Here is a 19,620-nt window from a genome sequence, read left to right as displayed (position 1 = left end):
TCCGCGCGCCTGCCTGGGCCACCTCTGGCCTGCTGGCCTGTCCGCCTGCTAGCCCGGTTGCCTGGCCCGCTGCGCCGGCCTGCACTGCTCCCTTGCGCTGGCCCGCCTGGCTCGATGCTGCTGCGCCGCTTGCCTGGCCCGCGTGCGCTCGCAGCTGCTGTGCGCGTGCGCCACCGGTTGCTGCTGCCCGACGCCCTGAACAGATGAACAGAACAAGAACACAGGGAAGAACACCTCTAACCTCAACCGAAAAATCCTCTCAAAATAAGATGGATTGAAACAAAACTTGAGTCATAGATGCACAACCCTAAGGGCTAATACATCCATAGAAAAGGTTTCGAAAAGCTCAAGTATCCATCGCGGATCTTGGAGAGAACCGAAACCCTGCCAAGAACACGGTTTTGGAGAAAACTCAAAATTCAAGGGTATCATACCAAAGTTGCTCACAAGGATCTTAGCAACAAAACCGACCAACAAATTTTACTGGATTTGGAGCCAATCCAAATGCGAAAAAGAAAAATCCCCAAAAATACCTCTGAAAAATATGAAAAAGATAAATTTCAGGTTCAAAGAGATTTGAACAAGATGGCACGAAATTGATCTTTGGATTACTCCATCATATTCGGTTATAAGCCAATCCCAAGCACAAACAAATTTAGGATGGCAAAAAATCAAATAAAAAATTCACTCACCTCTCTCTCCTCTCACCTCCCAAAGACTCTCACAAAATAAAATGAGAAACCCCCCACCAAAACAACCAAAGGGATGGCTGCCTCAACCAGCCATCTCTCGTATATAGGCTCCAGAAAAAGACCAGAATGCCCTTACATGAAATATACATATCAAATATCCCATAGGGGTAAAATCGTCTAGCTTTTTCCTCGTACATCGGACGGACCCGGCACCTTCACGACTTACCTTCGCCTCGACGCAAACTTCGCGATGGTGCAACGCATCCTCCGACTCGTCGTCGTCCAGCCGCACCAGACTCGTCCCCCGATTTTGAGGCTAAACCGGTCAAACCCTCTTGCACACCCTGCAGGCATGACTCATCCCCGATTTTGAGGCCAAACCGCCAAACCCTCTTGCACGTCGCGTACGACGTGACTCACAGATGTCGACGCATGTCCGGCCTCCGCCAAACCTTCGACGCATCGTCTTTCGCTCCCAGCTTCCAGGTCGCCTACTCGACTCGCCTCCGTCCCACTTGACTCGACCGACGCCGTCTCCATCACCGTTCGTGTACTTTGCTCTTCCGTGCACCATGTGGATCGCCCATGACTCCGCCCGGACTCCTCGGGTCCCTCGGTCTAACCCTACTCGTGTCCACCTTTCACAGCCCTAGTACATCAGCCTGAACCTTTCGCTTGACCTTCACCTCATACCATCGACCGCCATGTCGCATCCTACACCTGCACATCACAAGTCAAGAGACACAACACACAAGATATGGTTTACACAAACACTACAACACAACGTACACAACACAACACATCCGGTTAGCCGTTAGCATAATCATGCGTATATGAAATATGGATTCAACCGGTAAAACTTCAAATCATCTAGTCAATCACTCATCACAAATAGACCAAGGTACATCTCAACTTGGTCCCTCACAAATCCAATTCAAGGGATTCATGGCTTGGCAAAAGAACTTGAAAAAATTCCAACAATTAAAGATTCAGATCATGAAATTGCATTTCAATTATTTATGAAAGGATACCAATTGCTAGAACCCTTGATAAAAGAAAGGGATGTTGTGCATGAATCGCTCACCTATTTTTCCGAATTAGAGTAAAATACACGGGTGGTCTCTGTACTTGTCATGTGGTTTCTAAACTCTCAAAATGCATTTTAAAGTCCATGAACTTGTCTCAAGATGCCATCTAGATCTCTAAACCCTCAAAATATATTTTTAGGTCCCCAACTTGTCTCGTGGTGTCATCCAAGTCCTTAAACTCTCCAAGTGCATTTTAAGATCCCCAAACAAGCACTAAGCAACACATGCGTGATCACTAGCATAAGGTGGTTGTGAAGGTAAGGAGCGAGGAGGATCAGCCACATGTGACAAGTTTTAAGATTTGAAAAAAAAATTATTTTGAGAGTTTAGAAACCCGGATGAAACCAAGGACAAGTTTGGGGGATCTTAATATGTACTTTGAGAGTTTATGGACCCAGATGACACCTTAAGACAAGTTTGGAGATCTAAAAATGCATTTTAAGAGTTTAGGGATCTAGATGACACCACAAGACAAGTTTAAGGACTACCGGTGTATTTTACTCTCCAAATTATATGTATCCATGAGATTAATTTTTGGTTTCGATGTGCAAAAGCAAACTATTTCAATTTGTTTCTAGGTAGCCATTTGATGGGTGGGGGGGGGGGACTCGTTTGTTGGTGGTTGAATGCTGCTATCATTCAAATGGCCATCGAACGTCCGCCCAATAGAAATTGTGAATTCTTCATCTGCCAAAAGTGATTCAGCAGTAGTAAATGGAATATCATAGTATGATATCATGCCTTCATCCAGCTTAATGACTCTATGAAAAATTGTGATCTCAGAAGGAATGTTGCTAGCAGATGTATTGTCCACATGGATCCGGCAACCAACCATGACTATATCTAGGTTAGGATTTGAAATAGCACCTACAACGAAAAAAATGGAGTGCATATAAGTCATTCAACATCAATTGGTTTACGGACACTACATGAATGATGGTAAAAAATCACAGTATGAACAAAACAGAACACCCTACCTTGAAGCCAGCAGATGTCAGACTCTCTAACTACCCATCATCTGTTGTCAATGTTTGTTTAATGCTTTCAGAATCGCCACTCTTGGTTGTTTCGCTATTATATTTAACATCAATTGTAATGCAAGTTGTCTTCTCAAAGAAATCAAGTGGAAATTCTGGTTTTATGCCAGTGTAAGCTCTACTGCTGAGGATGCTGCTGCCCAACTTCGTTGTTTGCTCTGCTGCAAGGATTGTCAAACTTTCACCTCCATTAGGTGTATATGAGAGTAAATATGAAGGCTGCCATATCATCGTACAAAATAAGGCAATGTGTTTTATCTTTAGATTAGACAAGGGCTTAGAGGCAGCAACACCAACCACTGAGGAATTTGTACCAGTACCGTGCCTCATATTTTGTGCAATCAATTCATGAGGACCCAACGACACCGCAAAACGAGCATTTGATTTAGATTTCGATAGGCAGGTAAGGATTCCACTGCCAGCTACTAGCTCTCTCCAACAGTAGAGCCTGGCTAGCTTGGATTTACCATCATGATCTTCCTCACATATATATGACAATTCTGTTATCGACGAAGAATCAGCATTCAAGCAGCCCATGAAGGTTGTACCATCTTGATGAGATACAAATAGAAGCCTGTACGTTGATGAGAAGTACAATGATAAAGCTTTATGCATGGACACGGCATCTTTGACCAAGACTGTTTCAGCCAATATTTTTGCACGAACATCACCCTCCAATGTAACATTCAGCCTATACAAAAGGCCCCCTTCAGAAAGAAGAAGCAGCACCAATCTCTTTTCCCATAAAGGAGGGGACAAGGGTCGCATCAACTATTATATCATCAGCTATAGTAAAATAATGCATGCATGGGGCTGATGTTGTCTTGTGAGAGATCATATATATCTTCACAAACAAATTTGTTACTACCATGAGTTGTACTTGAGAACCCGGAACCCACTCCACACGTCAAATATATATATGCTCCTTGCAGAGCAAGTTCTAGGGCAAGGCGGTCAGTTACTTCACCATGACTATTTAATGTTAGCACTTGGTAGTCCTCACATCCAGAAACAGCAAGGTAATGGTCCACCAACGGAGATAGCAAAGGCCCAGGCCCCAGGAGTTTACCTTTTAGATAGCAGAAATATTTCTCTTGTGGGCTCAAGCGCTCAGCTTCAACTTGGACAGATGTCCACTGCTCAATGATGTCATTTATAACGCAGGGTTCCAATGAGTATGCCTTATATATTGTGAGTACCTTTAAGCAGAATAAATTCCACAAAATAGGCAACTTCATTCCGCAATATGCAAAACCAAATTAACAAATAAAGAATGCTACGTGACGTGCAAGTATATTTGCAGAATGCTGGCTCAACCAAGATGGAAACACAACGGTGACAACATATAAGATCAAGTCAAAAACTCCAAATGATCACCCCCCCCCCCCCACACACACACAAATTAAAACCAAGTGAGGAGAACTTACCACTAAGCTAAAATCATCACACACACATGACAATTTTTCTAGATGCAAGAGACAGAATTCCAAAGATCTCTCCACAATCTCCACAGCTATTGACTCCACTTGTTGCACTGGTAAGAAAAAGAGAAATAGATCAAATCCTAATTTCCTCGACATAACCCTTTTATTTTAGAGCTACACTAGACCTCCTTATAATGGTTAAAGGAAAGGGGGGCATAATATTGTAGAAAATCTATTAGTTATTATCTATTGAAGTGTAAATGAGTACTCCAATCATCATAGGCAAGAAAAAAGATTTCTTAGAGACAACTTTTGATGCAGCACACTAATGTGGAAGAACAGCTCCACTCTAACTGAGATGGTTAATGTCATGTTAGAAAGAGCTATACTTTCTTAGGAATGGTGGGGTGAAGCCATGTTGACTGCCTATCATACTCTTAACAGAGTTCCTATAAAAAATAAAGAGAAAACACCATTCGAGGAATGCGGAAAATAAAAGACTAACACTCTCATACTTGCGTACTAGGGGTTGCTTGACACAGTTTAATGTATCAATTGCTAAGAAGCGCAAGCTCGGACCAAAAATAGTTGATTGTATCTTTCTAGGCTACGCTTTTCATAGTATCGGATATAGATTCTTGATAATTAAATTTGTAGTACCGGACATGCATGTTGGTACAATCATGGAGTCCAGAGATGTCACATTCTTTGAGAATATTTTTCCTATGAAAGAAACATCTAGCAACTCTAGTTATGAATCTATTAATTCCCTTGATCGTGATGATACAGTAGTACACTTTGAACAACCACTTGAGGAGAATCATGAGAAGGATAACAATGAAGGGACTCGAAAGAGTAAAAGACGAAGGACTACAAAAGTCTTTTGGTGATGACTTCATTGTGTACCTTGCAGATGACACTCCAAGAACCATTGCTGAGGCTTATGGATCTCCTGATGCTGAAGAACCATTGCTGAGGCTTATGGATCTCCTAATGCTGACTATTGGAAGGAAGCAATCAGAAGTGAGATGGATTCCATAATTTCTAATGGGACTTGAGAGGTTGTTGATTGTCCATACGGATGCAAACCTCTAGGATGCAAGTGGGTGTTTCGGAAAAAACTTAGGCCTGATGGTACTATTGAAAAGTACAAGGTGAGACTTGTGGCCAAGGGTTACACCAAGAAAGAAGGCAAATATTATTTTAATACTTACTCACCAGTTGCTAAATTTACCATGATTCAAGTACTACTATCCTTGGCTGCCTCACAAGGTCTTCTCGTCCATCAGATGGATGTTAAGACAGTTTTCCTTAATAGAGAGTTGGATGAGAAAATTTATATGGATTAGCCTGATGGTTATGTAGTAGAAGGTCGTGAAGGAAAGGTGTGCAAGTTGTTAAAATCTTTGTATGGACTAAAAAAAGCTCCTAAGTAATGGCATGAGAAGTTTGAATGAAGCCGGCTTTGTTGTGAATGAAGCCGACAAGTGCGTGTACTACATTTTGGTGGGGGGATGGAGTAATCTTGTGTTCGTATGTTGATGAAATATTGATCTTTGGTACTAATCTCAATGTGATTGAGGAGGTTAAGAGATTTTTGTCTCAAAGCTTTGAGATGCAAGATATGGGAGTGGCTGATGTAATTTTGAAGATAAAGCTATTGAGAGAAGGTAATGGTGGAGTTACACTTCTGCAATCCTATTATGTGGAGAAGATCTTGAGTCGCTTTGGTTATAGTGACCTGCTCCCACGCCTTATGATTCTAGTGTGATATTGCGGAAAAGCCATAGAATTGTAAGAGATCAATTGAGATATTCTCAAATCATTGGCTTGCTGATATATCTAGCCAACGCTATGAGGCCTGACATCTCATTTGCTGTGAGCAAACTTAGCAGATTTGTCTCAAATCCTGGAGATGATCACTGGCATGCTCTTGAGCGAGTAATGCACTATCTAATAGGCACAACGAGTTATGGAATTCATTATGCTGGGTATCCTAGGGTGCTGAAAGGCTATAGTGACTCAAACTGGATACTAGATGCTGATGAGATAAAATCCACAAGTGGATATGTGTTCAAAATTGGAGGTGGTGCTATCTCTTGGAAGTCTTGCAAGCAAACCACCTTAACGAGGTCAACAATGGAAGTAGAATTCACAGCACTGGATACCACCGCAGTTGAGGCTGAATGGCTTTGTGATCTTTTATCGGATTTGTCGGTGGTTGAGAAACCATACTAGCTATTCTAATGAACTGTGACAATCAAACAGTGATTACCAAAGTGAATAGTTCTAAGGATAATATGAAGTCATCAAGACATGTGAAGAGACGGCTGAAGTCTGTCAGAAAGATGAGAAACTCCAGAGTGATACCACTGGACTATGTCCAAACAACTAAAAATCTGGCAGATCAATTCACGAAAGGTCTTTCATGAAATATGATGGATGAGGCATCAAGGGAAATGGGAATGAGACCCACATGAGAGTTAAGTCATAGTGGTAATATATTCTACTTGATCAGAGATCCCGTGAACTGGAATGGTGAAACAAGCTATATGACTAATATGACTAACTGAGAAGGAGAGTACTATTGTACGAACCCACTCTGTTGGAGATGCAATCTCTCCTAAATCTGGCAGGGGTGTAAACACCTTAATGTGATCCGAGTGGCTTAAGCAAAGATGTTAACCTGCAGAAACATCTTTTGAAGAACACACCTATATAAGTTTGACTGCTAGTCATAGTCTATGAGATTGGGTAATCTCTAGAGACTCATGAAAGGCCCAGAAGTATGACTTATATGCTTTAACCAGAGGAGATGCATTTTGTAGCCTAGTATCGGTAAAGGACTTAAGTGAAACTTGTTCGCACAAAACTGACAATTCAAGGCATAATCTATTGTTTAATTGTGGATATTTTAGGTATATGTTCAACCTTATTTAGGTCTTCATTGAAACACTAGTATATCCACAGTAGTGGAGTAAATTCCCAAATGAGCCTTGGAATTTGGTGGGGATTGTTAGAATAATTGGGTTGTTGGGCCATTATTTAATTAATCAAATAAATCGGTGGTAGTTACAAATAGAATAAAACCAACTTCGAAGTTGAGAGGGTCTCTAACCAACTTATAAGGTGGAGCCATATTGCACCTGTTGAGAAGTTGAGGGAGGGATAGCAGGATGCCACATGCGCGCGTGCGCTCGCTCGCCTCGCCGAGCCAAGCCGTGCTGAGCCACGACGCGATGTGACCGGACGTGATGTGTGGGTTAGGCTTGGTCAGGTTTTGCAGTTTTTTATCACAGTTGATGACTAGTAACTGACACACATTTAGTGACCAGTTACTAATGATTGAATAGTTGATAACAAATGACCAGTAACTGATGACTGCTAATGGTTGGCAGTTACCAGAAACTGACCATTTAATTGCTGCATTAACGTGGGCATCCAAAGGTCCTCTGGTGCCTATAAGAGAGGTGCTACCTCTCATTCTTTCGTGCGAAAAAACACACACCACCAGAGCTCTCCTCCATTGCTGCGCTGCTTTTTTTTTTGCTGTCTCCATTCCGGTGATCTGCGTGCACGTATTTCGCCGGAAGAGAAGGCCTCCGAAGCTACGCCTTTGCCAGAGACTCTGCACCCGAGGAGTAGAAGGGCGATCAAGTTTTTGGGGAGCACATCTGAACGACTGCTTGCTGTGCACATCCACTTCCTAAAGGCGCAACTACAATGTGATCACCTGCACGGCATCAACCTCTGATCAACTACATCGAACAAGCTCAACTAACGATGTTGGGTAGTGGCGCATCTGGTTCCTCCGGAACAGGCCCCGCCTTAGGGTACTTCCTTATGAACTTCTTGGTTGAGTTGTTATATTTATGAACTTCCTGATTTCATAGTATCTATTGCATGCTTTATATTCACTGCAAATACAATTCCTATTTATGTTATCTTTATTGTCATGTTTTATTCCATATTTTGGGTTAAAATGAACCGCAAAATGCCTCTAATTCGAACAGCCCCCTCTCTCGCTGCCACTCCCTCCCGACGCCGCCACCCCCTCCGTGTCCCGCCGCCTCCTCCTCCCTGTTGCCCTTTCCCTTCCGCCTCCACCCCATCTCCCTCCCTCTCCCTCTTTTTTTTTGCACAGGTGGTGGTGGCGGCGGTCCGGGCGAGCAGCGGACGGCGTGGTGGCTGCGGGCGGCGTAGTGGTGGCAGCGGCATGGTGGCGGCGGGGACAGGGCGAGCCACGGGCGGGCGGCGGCACGGCCGAGGCGTGTGTGGGGGTGGGGGTGTTTTATTTTTTTTCAAAATTTTTTAGTCCCGGTTGGTATGGGGTCATTATTCCTGGGTGGATGACCTCCCTTTTGTCTTAAAAAATTTCTCCCGGATGATTTTTGGAGAGATTTGGCTCCTACCAACTGGAACTAAGGGCAAGTACATTGGTGTCGTCTAATAGACGGTCTAATGCATTGACACGTAATCTTGAGACGATTTAACAGGCAACCTGTACAATGGGTTGTCCTATAGGTTGTCTGGTAGTGGTATATAATTGCTTAATTTGTGCATAAGAAAAATAAAATATTATGAGTTGCATGGCAACAATAACTCGTACAATGGTTGTTAAGTTGTCTCGTAGTCCTACAATTTAGCTCATGAGGTGGTTGTTTCGCGAAGCAACGACCTCTTTCTCTCTCCTCGCTCTCTCTCCTCCACATCATCAAAAATCCTACATGGCACTGCATGAGACGACCTATAAGACCGCTGACGTGTAGCAATGTACTTGCCCTAAAGGCGAGTTTTCTACAAGTGGATTGTCGTAGCGATTGCATCTGAGTGGCCGGAGGGAATTTAGAGTTGGGAGGAGGCACCATGTGGGCGGCGATGCTAGGAGAAGATGCCCGGACAGTGGAGAAGTCACAAGTAGGGACGGGGAGGAGGGTTGGGGGAATTAAAAAGAAAAATAAAAGGATAATTGATGACACACTGACATGTGGCTCTAGAAAGTAAGGGCTGGAGCTGTTGCTAGGGACAGCCCTACGTACTGCGTGATCTCATCGTCCAATTCCAACGTTTCGGCACGGAGTCGTTGAGTCCTCATCCAAATAGAAAAACACACAGACATGGCCTCTACGTGGCGTCCAAGTCCGGTCGCGTCCAAGACGCCACTTCGGTCTCCCCGCCCGCCCGCAGACTCGCAGTCCAGCTCGCCCACGGCAACAACAGGTCGCTATCCGACGCGTCCTTGGATCAGATCACACGCGCCTTTCATATCCACATATCCATCCACGCCACCCTCGCTTTTTATATAAGCCAGAGCCACAGCACCGGTCTCGTATCACTTTGCAACTCTTCACTCGCATCTCTCTGATCTCCATCTTCTTCTCTGCTCCAATTCTCCAAGAGACCAACACACCAGTAATGGATGGGGAGATGGACTGGATCGCCGCGCGGTTCCTGCTGTCGACCATCCTCGGGGTGCATCCGCTGGTGGTCCTGGATGACGGGGACCGCGACGACGAGCGCTTCCCCGTGGACGACGGCGTCCAGCAGCGCGTGACGGTGCCAGCAGCGGTGGAGGCGCCCGAGGGGGTGGCCGGCGTGTCGGTCTGCGCGGTGTGCACGGAGGAGGTCGCGGCGGGGCAGGCCGTAGTGCGGCTGCCGTGCGCGCACTGGTACCATGCCGGCTGCATCGCCCCCTGGCTGCGGATCAGGACCACCTGCCCGACGTGCCGTGCCGAGCTGCCTCGGGAGGGCGGGCCGGAGAGGTCGCGGCCGGCGGTGGTGCATGCCGCGCGGCTGGCGGAGGTGGCGATGGAGACGGCCGGCGGCCGGCTGCGGCGCGAGGCGTCGTACACGATGCTGGCAGGCATGTTGCCCAGCTAATAAACTATACTTACTAGCTGGTGGACGTGACAGCCAACGCGTGCGTTACAGTAGTATTGTACAGTGATGAAATTTTTTTAAGTATATATAGTACTGATGAGCAATGTATAGGATAATCCTTTTTTTTTTAATTAGGACTGCCGGGTTTCATTCATTAATCATGAGAAGAATACAATCAGCATCTAGAATACAAACAGCCACTCCTCCACCGGCCTGTTACAGGACACTCATAAGCTAATCCATTACAAATTCTATTAGGGCCGTTTGTTTCGCAGGAATTGAAACCCATTTTAGGTCCATCAGAAATAAATTACTCAGAATTTGATTCAATTCAATTTTTTTTGTCTGGGTGTTGATGGAATATTTCTCCATGAATTAAATTCCATATTCTGTTTGGATAACCCAGATATCTAATGGCGCCTGAGACACCTCACGCACGAAGTTCGATCCGGTAATTGGCACTAAACTGCCAAATCGTGCGGCTTTTGCTGCCTCCCTGAGCTCTGCAAGCCTCATCTTCCTGCAAACATAAAATTAAATCAAATCGCCAGAATAAATTCCCACTTATACCTAACCAATCACAAAACGCAACGAACAATCCAAGCCCAGTAGTACAGCACCGGATCCAGATCAACAATGGAAAGATATCAGATTACTATCGGAAGCACACCAATTATACCGTTTGACCATGCGAGTCAGATCAAATCAAACGCTGCAGGCACTGGAGCATCTCAAGATTCAGCCAAGAACAGACGGAAACAGAAAAGAAAAGGACACAATCACGGATCAGCAATCAATCAGAACGCAGACCAGATCGAGTCCAAGGAGAGGGGATACCTGTACTGCTCGAGAAAGCGGTCGTCGTCCAGGTCATCCTCGAGTTCCTCGAGCTCCTCGGGCTCGCGCGCGTCAAGCCATTCCTTGGACTTGGGCTGCTCGTCGGCCTCGACCTTGGGAGCGAAAGCCGGCGACTTGAAGGGCTCCGGCTTCGGGGGTAGATGCCCCAGGCGGCGTTGGCTGTCGCCCCACTGCGTGCTCGTCCCCTCCACGTCCTTGTACACGAAGCGGTAGTCCATCATGGCCGAGCACCGCGAGCGCAGATAGAGAGAGATGCGCAAAACCGCGAGGGGGACGGGGAGAAGTGGAGACGCGAAGGGACGAGACGATGAGGAGAAAGGGACGCGAAGGGCGTGTTGGAGGTGGAGGTCCCGCGGCTTCTCCGACTTTGGTGACGTGGGGAACTGTCCGGGGCAGCGCCGAGTGAGCGGATCTGAACGGCGGCGAGCTTTCAGTCGGGGAAGGGAAGACGAAGGAGGTGCAGCGCGGCGGAGGAGGGGGCGCTGGAGGAGGCGGCACCGGGGGAGGGCGTCGGAGGAGGCGGCGGAGGAGTGGGCGCCGGGGGAGGGCACCAGAGGAGGGGGCGCGGCGTCGGGATGAAGGGGAGTCGAGAGAGGGAGGCGGCGCGGCGTCGGGGAAGGGAGGCGTGTTGGGATGGAATCGATTTCTTCGTTTTAGATCCGGAATGTGTCGCAGGTAAGGAAATCAGCTCGTGGAAATTGCTGAAAAGACGATTTCCAATTCCATGCGGAGCCAAACAGGTCAGTCTAGGAAAACAATTCCAATTCAGCCTAATTCCTGCTAAACAAACGGACTTTTAGTAAAAACTAGCTTGAAATCTAGAAAACTTGGGCTCTGATCATCCATCTGCTGCAGTAAAGGATCAATTTCAGACCTCTGGTGTGGGCGCTTCTCCCAGAGATTAACAAGGACGTCTCTAACTGGATTCGCTCCACTCCTCGGCTTCGTGCGTACTGCAAACCATCACGACACGCCATTGCCTCTGCTGCCAACGGAGATAGATAGGCAGTGCTCATACCATCTCGGCTCCCCGCCACAACTTCTTCCTTCATGGTCCCTCCCCGGTCGCTCCTATGCGATCCTCCGCGCGCAATTGCCATAGATCAAAGGCAGTATCCTTTGCCCACCGAACTGCCAAGTTTGTTGGAACGCTTGCCTCTGCATGCTTCCGCTTGTTCCTCGCCATCCACAGTGACCACATACCACACAGAATCACAGCAGCCTCCTTTTCTGAGCAAATGCGTGGGTCAACTAGATCATGTGCCCATGCGTGAGGGTTCAGTCTTGGCACCTTAACCCCTGTGAGCACCCTTGCCTGATCCCAGAAATACCTGGCCATTGTGCAGTCCATGAGTACATGCTTTATCGACTCCGCATCAGCCCCACAAACTTCGCAATTCGCAATCGGTTCAATGTGCCGCTGATGCAGAATTTCCTTGGCCGCCGGTAGGAACCCATTCACCAGCCTCCACCAGAAAACCCGAACCTTTGGAGGCACATAGCTTCCATACACGCTTACAGGTTACTTGCATAAACGATGCTGCAATTATCAGCAAGAGCTGAAACAGGTCCGCGAGGCATTTCCTTTTTCAATAATGGGATCTAGATTCATGTAGTTCATCGATGGCAATGGTCCTCTGCAGCTTCAAGTTACAAAGGTCTGGAAGGAAACAAACAGAAAATGAGTGAATGCAAAGATTTACACTGACAAAAAAAAGAAAGAAACTTCTTCAAAGAAGTGCTGTATAACAAAATAATGAAACAACAATACTGCACAAACACAAAGATATGGACATAAGGTATTACTCGCAGAAACTCCCACTCCGACGGACGTAAATCTTCTCAAGCAGTACACCATTGTACCTAAACAACTGAGCCAACATATGGACTCTTGGATTGCCCTTGGTGCATCTGATCCTCACCATACTAAGGTGTTTACAAGAAAACAATCCTCCCTTTGGCTTTATACCTCCTTCTAGTGCCTTCTGGATGTCAGGGTTCTTTTTTAACAACAAAAAGAAAATTCAGTTCTATTAATCATCCACTAAAATTTTGAGTCTTAAACACTAAAAATATAAGCATTCAAACACTGATCCAATTTATACGAGTACATACCTTTTCAAGATGAAGATAAAGCTTCTCCAAACTAGGTGAATATTGAAGTAACAGAACTAGTATGTCAAAATCAGCACCTGTACTGATACACCACTCACCAAGGGTCAAAGTCTTCAGGTTGCTAAAAGTAGGACAACTTATAGATTCTCTCCTCAGAACAACCTTCATATTTTAAATGGGAGTGAGTTGTTTATAACACAGCTAAATAAATGAATAATAATAACAAACCAAGTGTAAGGGCATCAATCCCTTCACATCGAAACTGTCCTGAGGCAGGTGCTAGTATCATAAGATACACTAAAACAAATACTACAACAGTATAAAACCAAGCTCATTTCAAAAGTAATAGTACTGCCATTATACATCGCACCATAATTGATAATACCAAACGATTTAGGGGCATTGGAAGCTAAAATCTGATTTTTGAAGCACTAAGCTTTTCAAATTGTGAATTCATTGATAGTAAGGGTATAAAGAGCTGGCCTCACCCCTAAAGTTACCAATGATTTGTAAAGGAATGTTGAATGATTAATATACGATAACTTCAAATAGGCAAAATATGCACTGGATCAAGGAATTAGGAAAATAAAGAATCCAGCAACAAAATTAAGCAATGTGATGTATGTACCTCCCGAATGACCTAACAGCTCCAGATTTTGAGCATTTGAAAGACTATGAAGAACATTTTGGCCACCCAAACTTTTATAATCACTGGTCGCATACATTGCATTGCAACCATGATAGTTACTGCCCTTAGTGCAATCATGGCCATCATTAAGATTTTCAAACTGCTTATATTTCATGACCATTTGCAATCTCACTGTACTCATAGGTGCCACTATCACTATTGATATCACTTCCATAATCATGACTGTCCTTGACGTCATCAGAATACTCATCACAAAAATCATCTGAAAAGTCAGAATCATCACTGATGAACTCATCACTGTCATCAGAAGCAGTAATAGGTTTACCAATGCTCCGGGCATATGTACTGTTGTTGTCATCATCATCATCACTGGTTTGAGCAAATTCATCATCATCCACTTGGTACCCAAATTCATAACTCAATAAAGAGTCATCAAACATGACACTGCCTGTGACCAGTGCCTCAAAGTTCTTGAACAGAGGAACCCACCTCTCTGGTGCGATGCACCGCACAAATACGAGGTTTGGAGCATCGACCAAGAAGTTCTTCAAGAAAGCACACTTGACCATGGTCAACCTCTTCAGAGAGACATGTATAATCCCGTGTCCCTCTACCAAGCAGTCCTTGAGCTCTAGTTCTTCCAAAGAAGGGCATTGAGATGAGAGCTTCATGGTGAAGCTATCAAACACATTGGCATAGGACAGCTTCAAGATTTTGAGGTGGCGAGAGACGAAATCCATGGAATCCAACCGCGCAAACACAATGGCATGCCCAGTTAGCTGAATAACCCGATCCTTCCGTCTGATCGCATGACGAATCCACATCCTGACATCTGTGTCAAATTCATCATCATCATCTTTGCCTCGCAAGCGGAGCCGGAGCGTCTCCACGGGCGCGAAAGCCTCCCTGGCGAGCAGCAGCCGGTACACGAACTTGGTGTAGTCCTCAGGCGCATCACTGTACCTCCCCATGCGGATATCCACGCAGGGCGCAGAGGCCCAGAGGTCGCGCCACCGCCGCGAGAGCACGCACGTGCGCCCTGCATCCCACGCCTTCACGAACATCATGACGTGGTGCAGGAGCGCGTCCGGGAACGCGCTGAGGCGGTCGGCGGCAAGGTCGGTTCCTCCTCCATCTCCTCCCGTGTGCCCGCGGGACGACGGCGCTTCCCCCGGCCCGTTGACCGGCACCCGCCGCTTGGTGACCTTTGGGAACATTCCGTCGAACAGGTGGCCTGCGCATAGGAAAGGGACGAGACGGGCAGTCAGGCATTGCGGCGGATTCCCGCGGGGACCGTCCGGCGCGAAAAGGGGAGGGAGCACTTACGAGAATATCGGCTGCGACGGCTGTGGGTTGTCGATCCTTCAGCGCAGCAGGCGGCTGTGGCGAGCGGTGGCGGCAGGGGCGGGAGGGCGGCTGATCATCGGCTTCCCGTGAGGAAGGAAAGGAAATGGGGCCCATTAGGCCTATCTACGGCCCATGAAGCCCGCCAAAAATGCGAGGGATTTATACGTCAAATTATTTTGGCAGGTCATATTATAAACAGTGGAACGGTAATACTACGCGTCTTACGTCCGACGCGAGCGCAAATCGTCAGATGCTCCCGCAGGCTACCGCCCATCGCTCACGCCCACACGTCTATCCTCTTCCTTCCCACACCACTTATCCCGTTCGCCTGTCCCTCTCTTTTCGCATCCCGTTTGCCCCTCCCTCTCTCTCCGCGGCGGCGCCCCTTGCAGCCCCCTCCCCATGCCGGGCGCGAGCGACCGGCGGCGCTCGCCCCTCTCCTCCTACGCGCACCTCGCTGCGCGCTCCTCCTCCTCCGCCTTAGGCGCCGCATCCCCCACCGCCAACCGCTCCTCTTGGAAGTCCATGGAGTTCGAGATCCAGTCACTGCTCGGCAAGCGGCAGGACGTCAACGACGCCATGACCGGTGACGCTCGCTGCTCTCCTCCTACTCACGCCTCGCCGCGCGCTCCTCCTCCTCCGCCTCGGGCGCCGCCTCCCCCACCGCCGACCGCTCCTCCTGGAAGTCCATGGAGTTCGAGATCCAGTCGTTGCTCGGCAAGCTACAGGACGTCAACGACACCATGAGCCACTGCGCCGCCTCCACCGCCCCCACCACGACCGTCTCCTAGAAGCTAGCGCGCCACCGCGACATCCTCCACGAGTTCACGCAGGTCTCCCCCCTAGCGTGCGAGGCTGGCGGCACATGAGGCGAACTTTGCGCTCTCGACTCCATGTTGCATTAGGTAGCCCATGATGTTGTAGTAGAATTTTTTGGATGTTGCAAAACGCTATAGATGTGTGTGGTCTAAATGTTGCAACAGTTGGGTTTTGATGTTTCATCTGTTGATTTTTCCTGTTGCAACTTTTGTGTTTTAGTGTTTGACTGTGCTCAAGCTCAACCTTATGTTGCAGCCTTGCAGGTGTTTTTTAACTAATCTTTTACAGAAATGTGTAATGTTGCAGTAGTTTGTTTGATTTGTTGTGAGATACCTTTGAAAATGTTGCAATCACTTGATTTGCTTGTACATGTTGCAACCAATATTTTCATATGTTTCAATAACTCCTTCAGATGTTTCGATTAGTACTTGTATATGTTTCAGTTGTTCTCCCATCAATCCGTTGCCTACGTTGGTTGGGCAGACGTGGTCTGTGAGATATGAATGTTGCGTGCAACATTAAGTAAATGTTGCGGTGGGATTTTCTGGTTTTGTCGCAATGGTGGGGTTTTCTCTGTCTTTTTTTTTTTGCAGTGGTGAGATTTTCTCTTTTTTTTTCCACAGCGTCCGACGCCAGCGCCCGGATCGGACATCCGGGTGCTAGCAGCTCCGATAATGGAAACAAAAGGTTTGAGCATTATGCTTCGTGGCCATCCGTGGCTCACAGCCAGATGGAAACCACTTGGATGTATAATCGTGTAAAGAATAAAACCAATACCATAGGATTCATCCTCGTACAACCACTTGGATGCAAACAGTAGACCATCTGAAATAACAGCAGACTTGGTGTAAGATTTTTGGTTTTGGCAAATTATCACCGCTCAAGATGAAACATAAACACCCATAATTGTCACCGTTCAAATGCAAATATGCAATAATATCACGACCTAGCCTCCTTCCTGGATCCCTTTTCATCTCAACTTGGCACTATGATTCCCCTCCAATTCAAGTTATGTTCTTCAAATGATACCGACAGACAGACAGCTTGATAGCGATCCAGCTTTGCGCGTGAAGGTCATGGTTTCTTTCCTGTGAAGCCTTACATGTTCCCTGCATAAATGATGTTGCAATTATCTGGTGTGGAGTTGCAACGGGTCTACAATGTACTTAAAAAGAGTACATAATTCGTCGTGTCATACGTTTTTTCTTCAGTAGGGTTTCGCATTCACGCAATCCATCCATGTCAATCTCCCTCACCAGCTTCAAGTTACGAAGATCTAGAAGAAATAACAGAAAGTTAGTGACTGTAATTAACATGAACAGAGGAAAAAGTTTCGATTTAGAATAAACAAAACTTGTTGCCGGCACAAGTCCTATTGCAACGAAAACATTTCACCAAGATGTTATACGACAAAAAGTGAAACAACAATTCTACGCAAATACAAAGATATGGACACAAGGAACTCACAGAAACTCCAACTCCGACGGACATCAATCTTCTCAAGCGGAACGCCATTAGACCTAAACAACTGTGCCAGCACATGGAGTCTTGGATCATCCTTGGTGCATCTGATCTTCACCATACTATGGTGTTTGCAAGCAAATGATCCTCCCTTTGGTCTTACAGGTCTGCCAATGTCATGGCTCTTTTTGAAGGGGGAAAATCAACTTTATTAACCACCAATTAATAAAATCTTGACATACTGACACATATAAGGATTTGAAAACATTAATGTGCTACATGAACATACCATTTCAAGTTGAAGGAAAAGCTTCTCCAGTTTTGGTGAATGCTGAAGTAAGAGAATTAACATGTCAAAGTCAGCACCTGTTTTGATACACCAGTCACCAAGGGCCAATGTCTTCAAGTTGCTAAAAATTGGACAGCTCATCGATTCTCTCCTCAGAACAACCTTCATGTTTATAACAGGAGTGAGGTGTTTAAAACACACAAAAGAAATGAATAATAACAACCCTACTGCAAGGGCATCCACCCCTTCAGGTAAAACTATTACTTCATGAGGTTTATTCAAAATCAAATTCAAGAGTAATAGCATGGCCATCTTACATAACATGCTAGTATTTCTTTTTTTTGAAAAAAACTAACATGCTAGTATTTCTTATTTTAATAGTCAGTGGTTCACAAATTGGTGGCAGAAATACCTGTCAGTGCCTTCCTACAAATTTATTTATTTATTTATTCGCTCAATTCAATCATGACTCATCAACTAGATTTTGTTACCATAATACCCTGGAATCCATTACCCCAATGGATGTTGGATACTACAATGCTATGAAGGGAAAACCATTTGTTTTGGGTGGAGGTAATGCCACGCAATAAAGTTCCATAATCCAAAGCATTATAACTTCTACTCATTAATAGGATGAGGGCTGAGGAAAATAGAATAGGGAGTAAAATAGCATTACATAGTTCTTGAAAAATATATACATATGTAGGATATATGTGTACAAGTAAAATAGCAGGAAAAATAGAATTGAAATTGAGATAGTATATGGCGTATCTTCAAAAAAATCCAGAATTTTAAGTCCATTTAATGTGGTTAACTTGTAATAACAAAAAGCCACGCATCCCCAATTCCCCATGGTGGAAAACTCCTAAAACCATGCCGTTAGAGTGAGCAGCGATGCAATATGAGCAAACCATACCAATCTTTCAAATTTGGAATGACACTGTATATAGTTATGTAGATAGCTAGAATGCCAGTAAAAAGAGCAATCAGATAGCACATTTCTTTTGCTTATGACTCCCTAGCTATATTCTATATGCAGTGTTTTTAAGACGCCGCCTAGGTGACAAGGTGGGTGGTGGCTCGCCTCGCCTCGCCTTAGGAGGCGTTTGGTTCCCTTTGCTTATTTTTAGCACATGTCACATTGAATGTTTAGATACTAATTAGGAGTATTAAACGTAGACTATTTACAAAACCCATTACATAAGTCGAGGCTAAACGGCGAGATGAATCTATTAAGCCTAATTAATCCATCATTAGCAAATATTTACTGTAGCAACACATTGTCAAATCATGGACTAATTAGGCTTAATAGATTCGTCTCGCCGTTTAGCCTCCACTTATGTAATGAGTTTTGTAAATAGTCTACATTTAATACTCCTAATTAGTATCTAAATATTCGATATGACGGGTGCTAAAAATAAACAAGAGTAACCAAATCAGGCCTTAATATTTTAAAAACTAGTAGTGAAGCTGGGTAGATTCCCCAGGTTTTTTGACTTGGGGACCAGGGATGATGCCTATGAATCTTACTCTCAGTACGCGGAGTAAAATTAACCCCCCTTTTCTGACCGTAGTACTGCTTGCATTTGTAAAGATAAGATTGGGAAAGGTTTTTGGCGCATACAAAGGTCCCGTTTGGTTCTTTAGGAGCTCCTAAAATTCCTATCACATCGAATATTTAGATACTAATTAGGAGTATTAAACATAGACTAATTATAAAATCAATTGCACAGATGGAGGCTAATTTGCGAGACGAATTTATTAAGCCTAATTAGTCCATGATTGGACAATGTGGTGCTACAGTAAACATGTGTTAATGATGGATTAATTAGGCTTAATAGATTTGTCTCGGGAATTAGTCTCTCTCTGTATACTTGGTTTTATAATTAGCTTATATTTAGTCCTTCTAATTAGCCTCTAAATATTCGATGTGACATGAATTTTAGTCCCAAACACCCTAA

At 45.3% G+C, this 19,620-nt stretch overlaps 3 protein-coding genes across 4 annotated transcripts; 1 reads left to right on the top strand and 2 right to left on the bottom strand.

The window, feature by feature from the left end:
* Nucleotides 1-9,557: 9,557 nt before the first annotated feature.
* Nucleotides 9,558-10,456, top strand: LOC117862237 (uncharacterized). The gene has a single exon (XM_034745774.2). It carries the CDS (start codon nucleotides 9,657-9,659, stop codon nucleotides 10,119-10,121), a length of 465 nt encoding a protein of 154 aa, XP_034601665.1. The 5' UTR covers nucleotides 9,558-9,656; the 3' UTR covers nucleotides 10,122-10,456.
* On the bottom strand, nucleotides 10,230-15,424 carry LOC117862235 (MEIOTIC F-BOX protein MOF). Of its 2 annotated transcripts, XM_034745773.2 has the most exons (7): nucleotides 15,070-15,424; nucleotides 13,723-14,977; nucleotides 13,095-13,256; nucleotides 12,786-12,979; nucleotides 10,959-12,639; nucleotides 10,801-10,842; nucleotides 10,230-10,641 (listed from the first exon to the last, which is right to left on the bottom strand). In XM_034745773.2, exon 2 carries the CDS (start codon nucleotides 14,958-14,960, stop codon nucleotides 13,887-13,889), a length of 1,074 nt encoding a protein of 357 aa, XP_034601664.1. In that variant the 5' UTR covers nucleotides 14,961-14,977; nucleotides 15,070-15,424; the 3' UTR covers nucleotides 10,230-10,641; nucleotides 10,801-10,842; nucleotides 10,959-12,639; nucleotides 12,786-12,979; nucleotides 13,095-13,256; nucleotides 13,723-13,886. The 2 variants fall into 2 exon arrangements, with proteins under 2 accessions (XP_034601664.1, XP_034601662.1); XM_034745771.2 differs by lacking the exon at nucleotides 10,801-10,842.
* On the bottom strand, nucleotides 10,497-11,200 carry LOC117860740 (uncharacterized). Its single transcript, XM_034744115.1, has 2 exons — nucleotides 10,959-11,200; nucleotides 10,497-10,641 (listed from the first exon to the last, which is right to left on the bottom strand). The coding sequence occupies exons 1-2, from the start codon at nucleotides 11,198-11,200 to the stop codon at nucleotides 10,497-10,499; spliced, it is 387 nt and encodes a 128-aa protein (XP_034600006.1).
* Nucleotides 15,425-19,620: the final 4,196 nt, after the last annotated feature.

The sequence above is a fragment of the Setaria viridis genome, chromosome 6, assembly GCF_005286985.2.
Source record: "Setaria viridis chromosome 6, Setaria_viridis_v4.0, whole genome shotgun sequence".
Lineage (NCBI taxonomy): Eukaryota > Viridiplantae > Streptophyta > Magnoliopsida > Poales > Poaceae > Setaria > Setaria viridis.
This window is presented reverse-complemented; position numbering and strand designations above follow the sequence as displayed.

What these genes read in the sequence shown, in the direction of transcription:
- LOC117862237 (XM_034745774.2), top strand. Translation starts at nt 9,657, where the DNA reads ATGGATGGGGAGATGGACTGGATCGCCGCGCGGTTCCTGCTGTCGACC.
- LOC117860740 (XM_034744115.1), bottom strand. Translation starts at nt 11,200, where the DNA reads ATGATGGACTACCGCTTCGTGTACAAGGACGTGGAGGGGACGAGCACG. An exon ending in CGCTTTCTCGAGCAGTACAG is followed by an intron (nt 10,642 to 10,958) that starts GTATCCCCTCTC and finishes TTATGTTTGCAG; the next exon opens with GAAGATGAGGCTTGCAGAGC.
- LOC117862235 (XM_034745773.2), bottom strand. Translation starts at nt 14,960, where the DNA reads ATGTTCCCAAAGGTCACCAAGCGGCGGGTGCCGGTCAACGGGCCGGGG.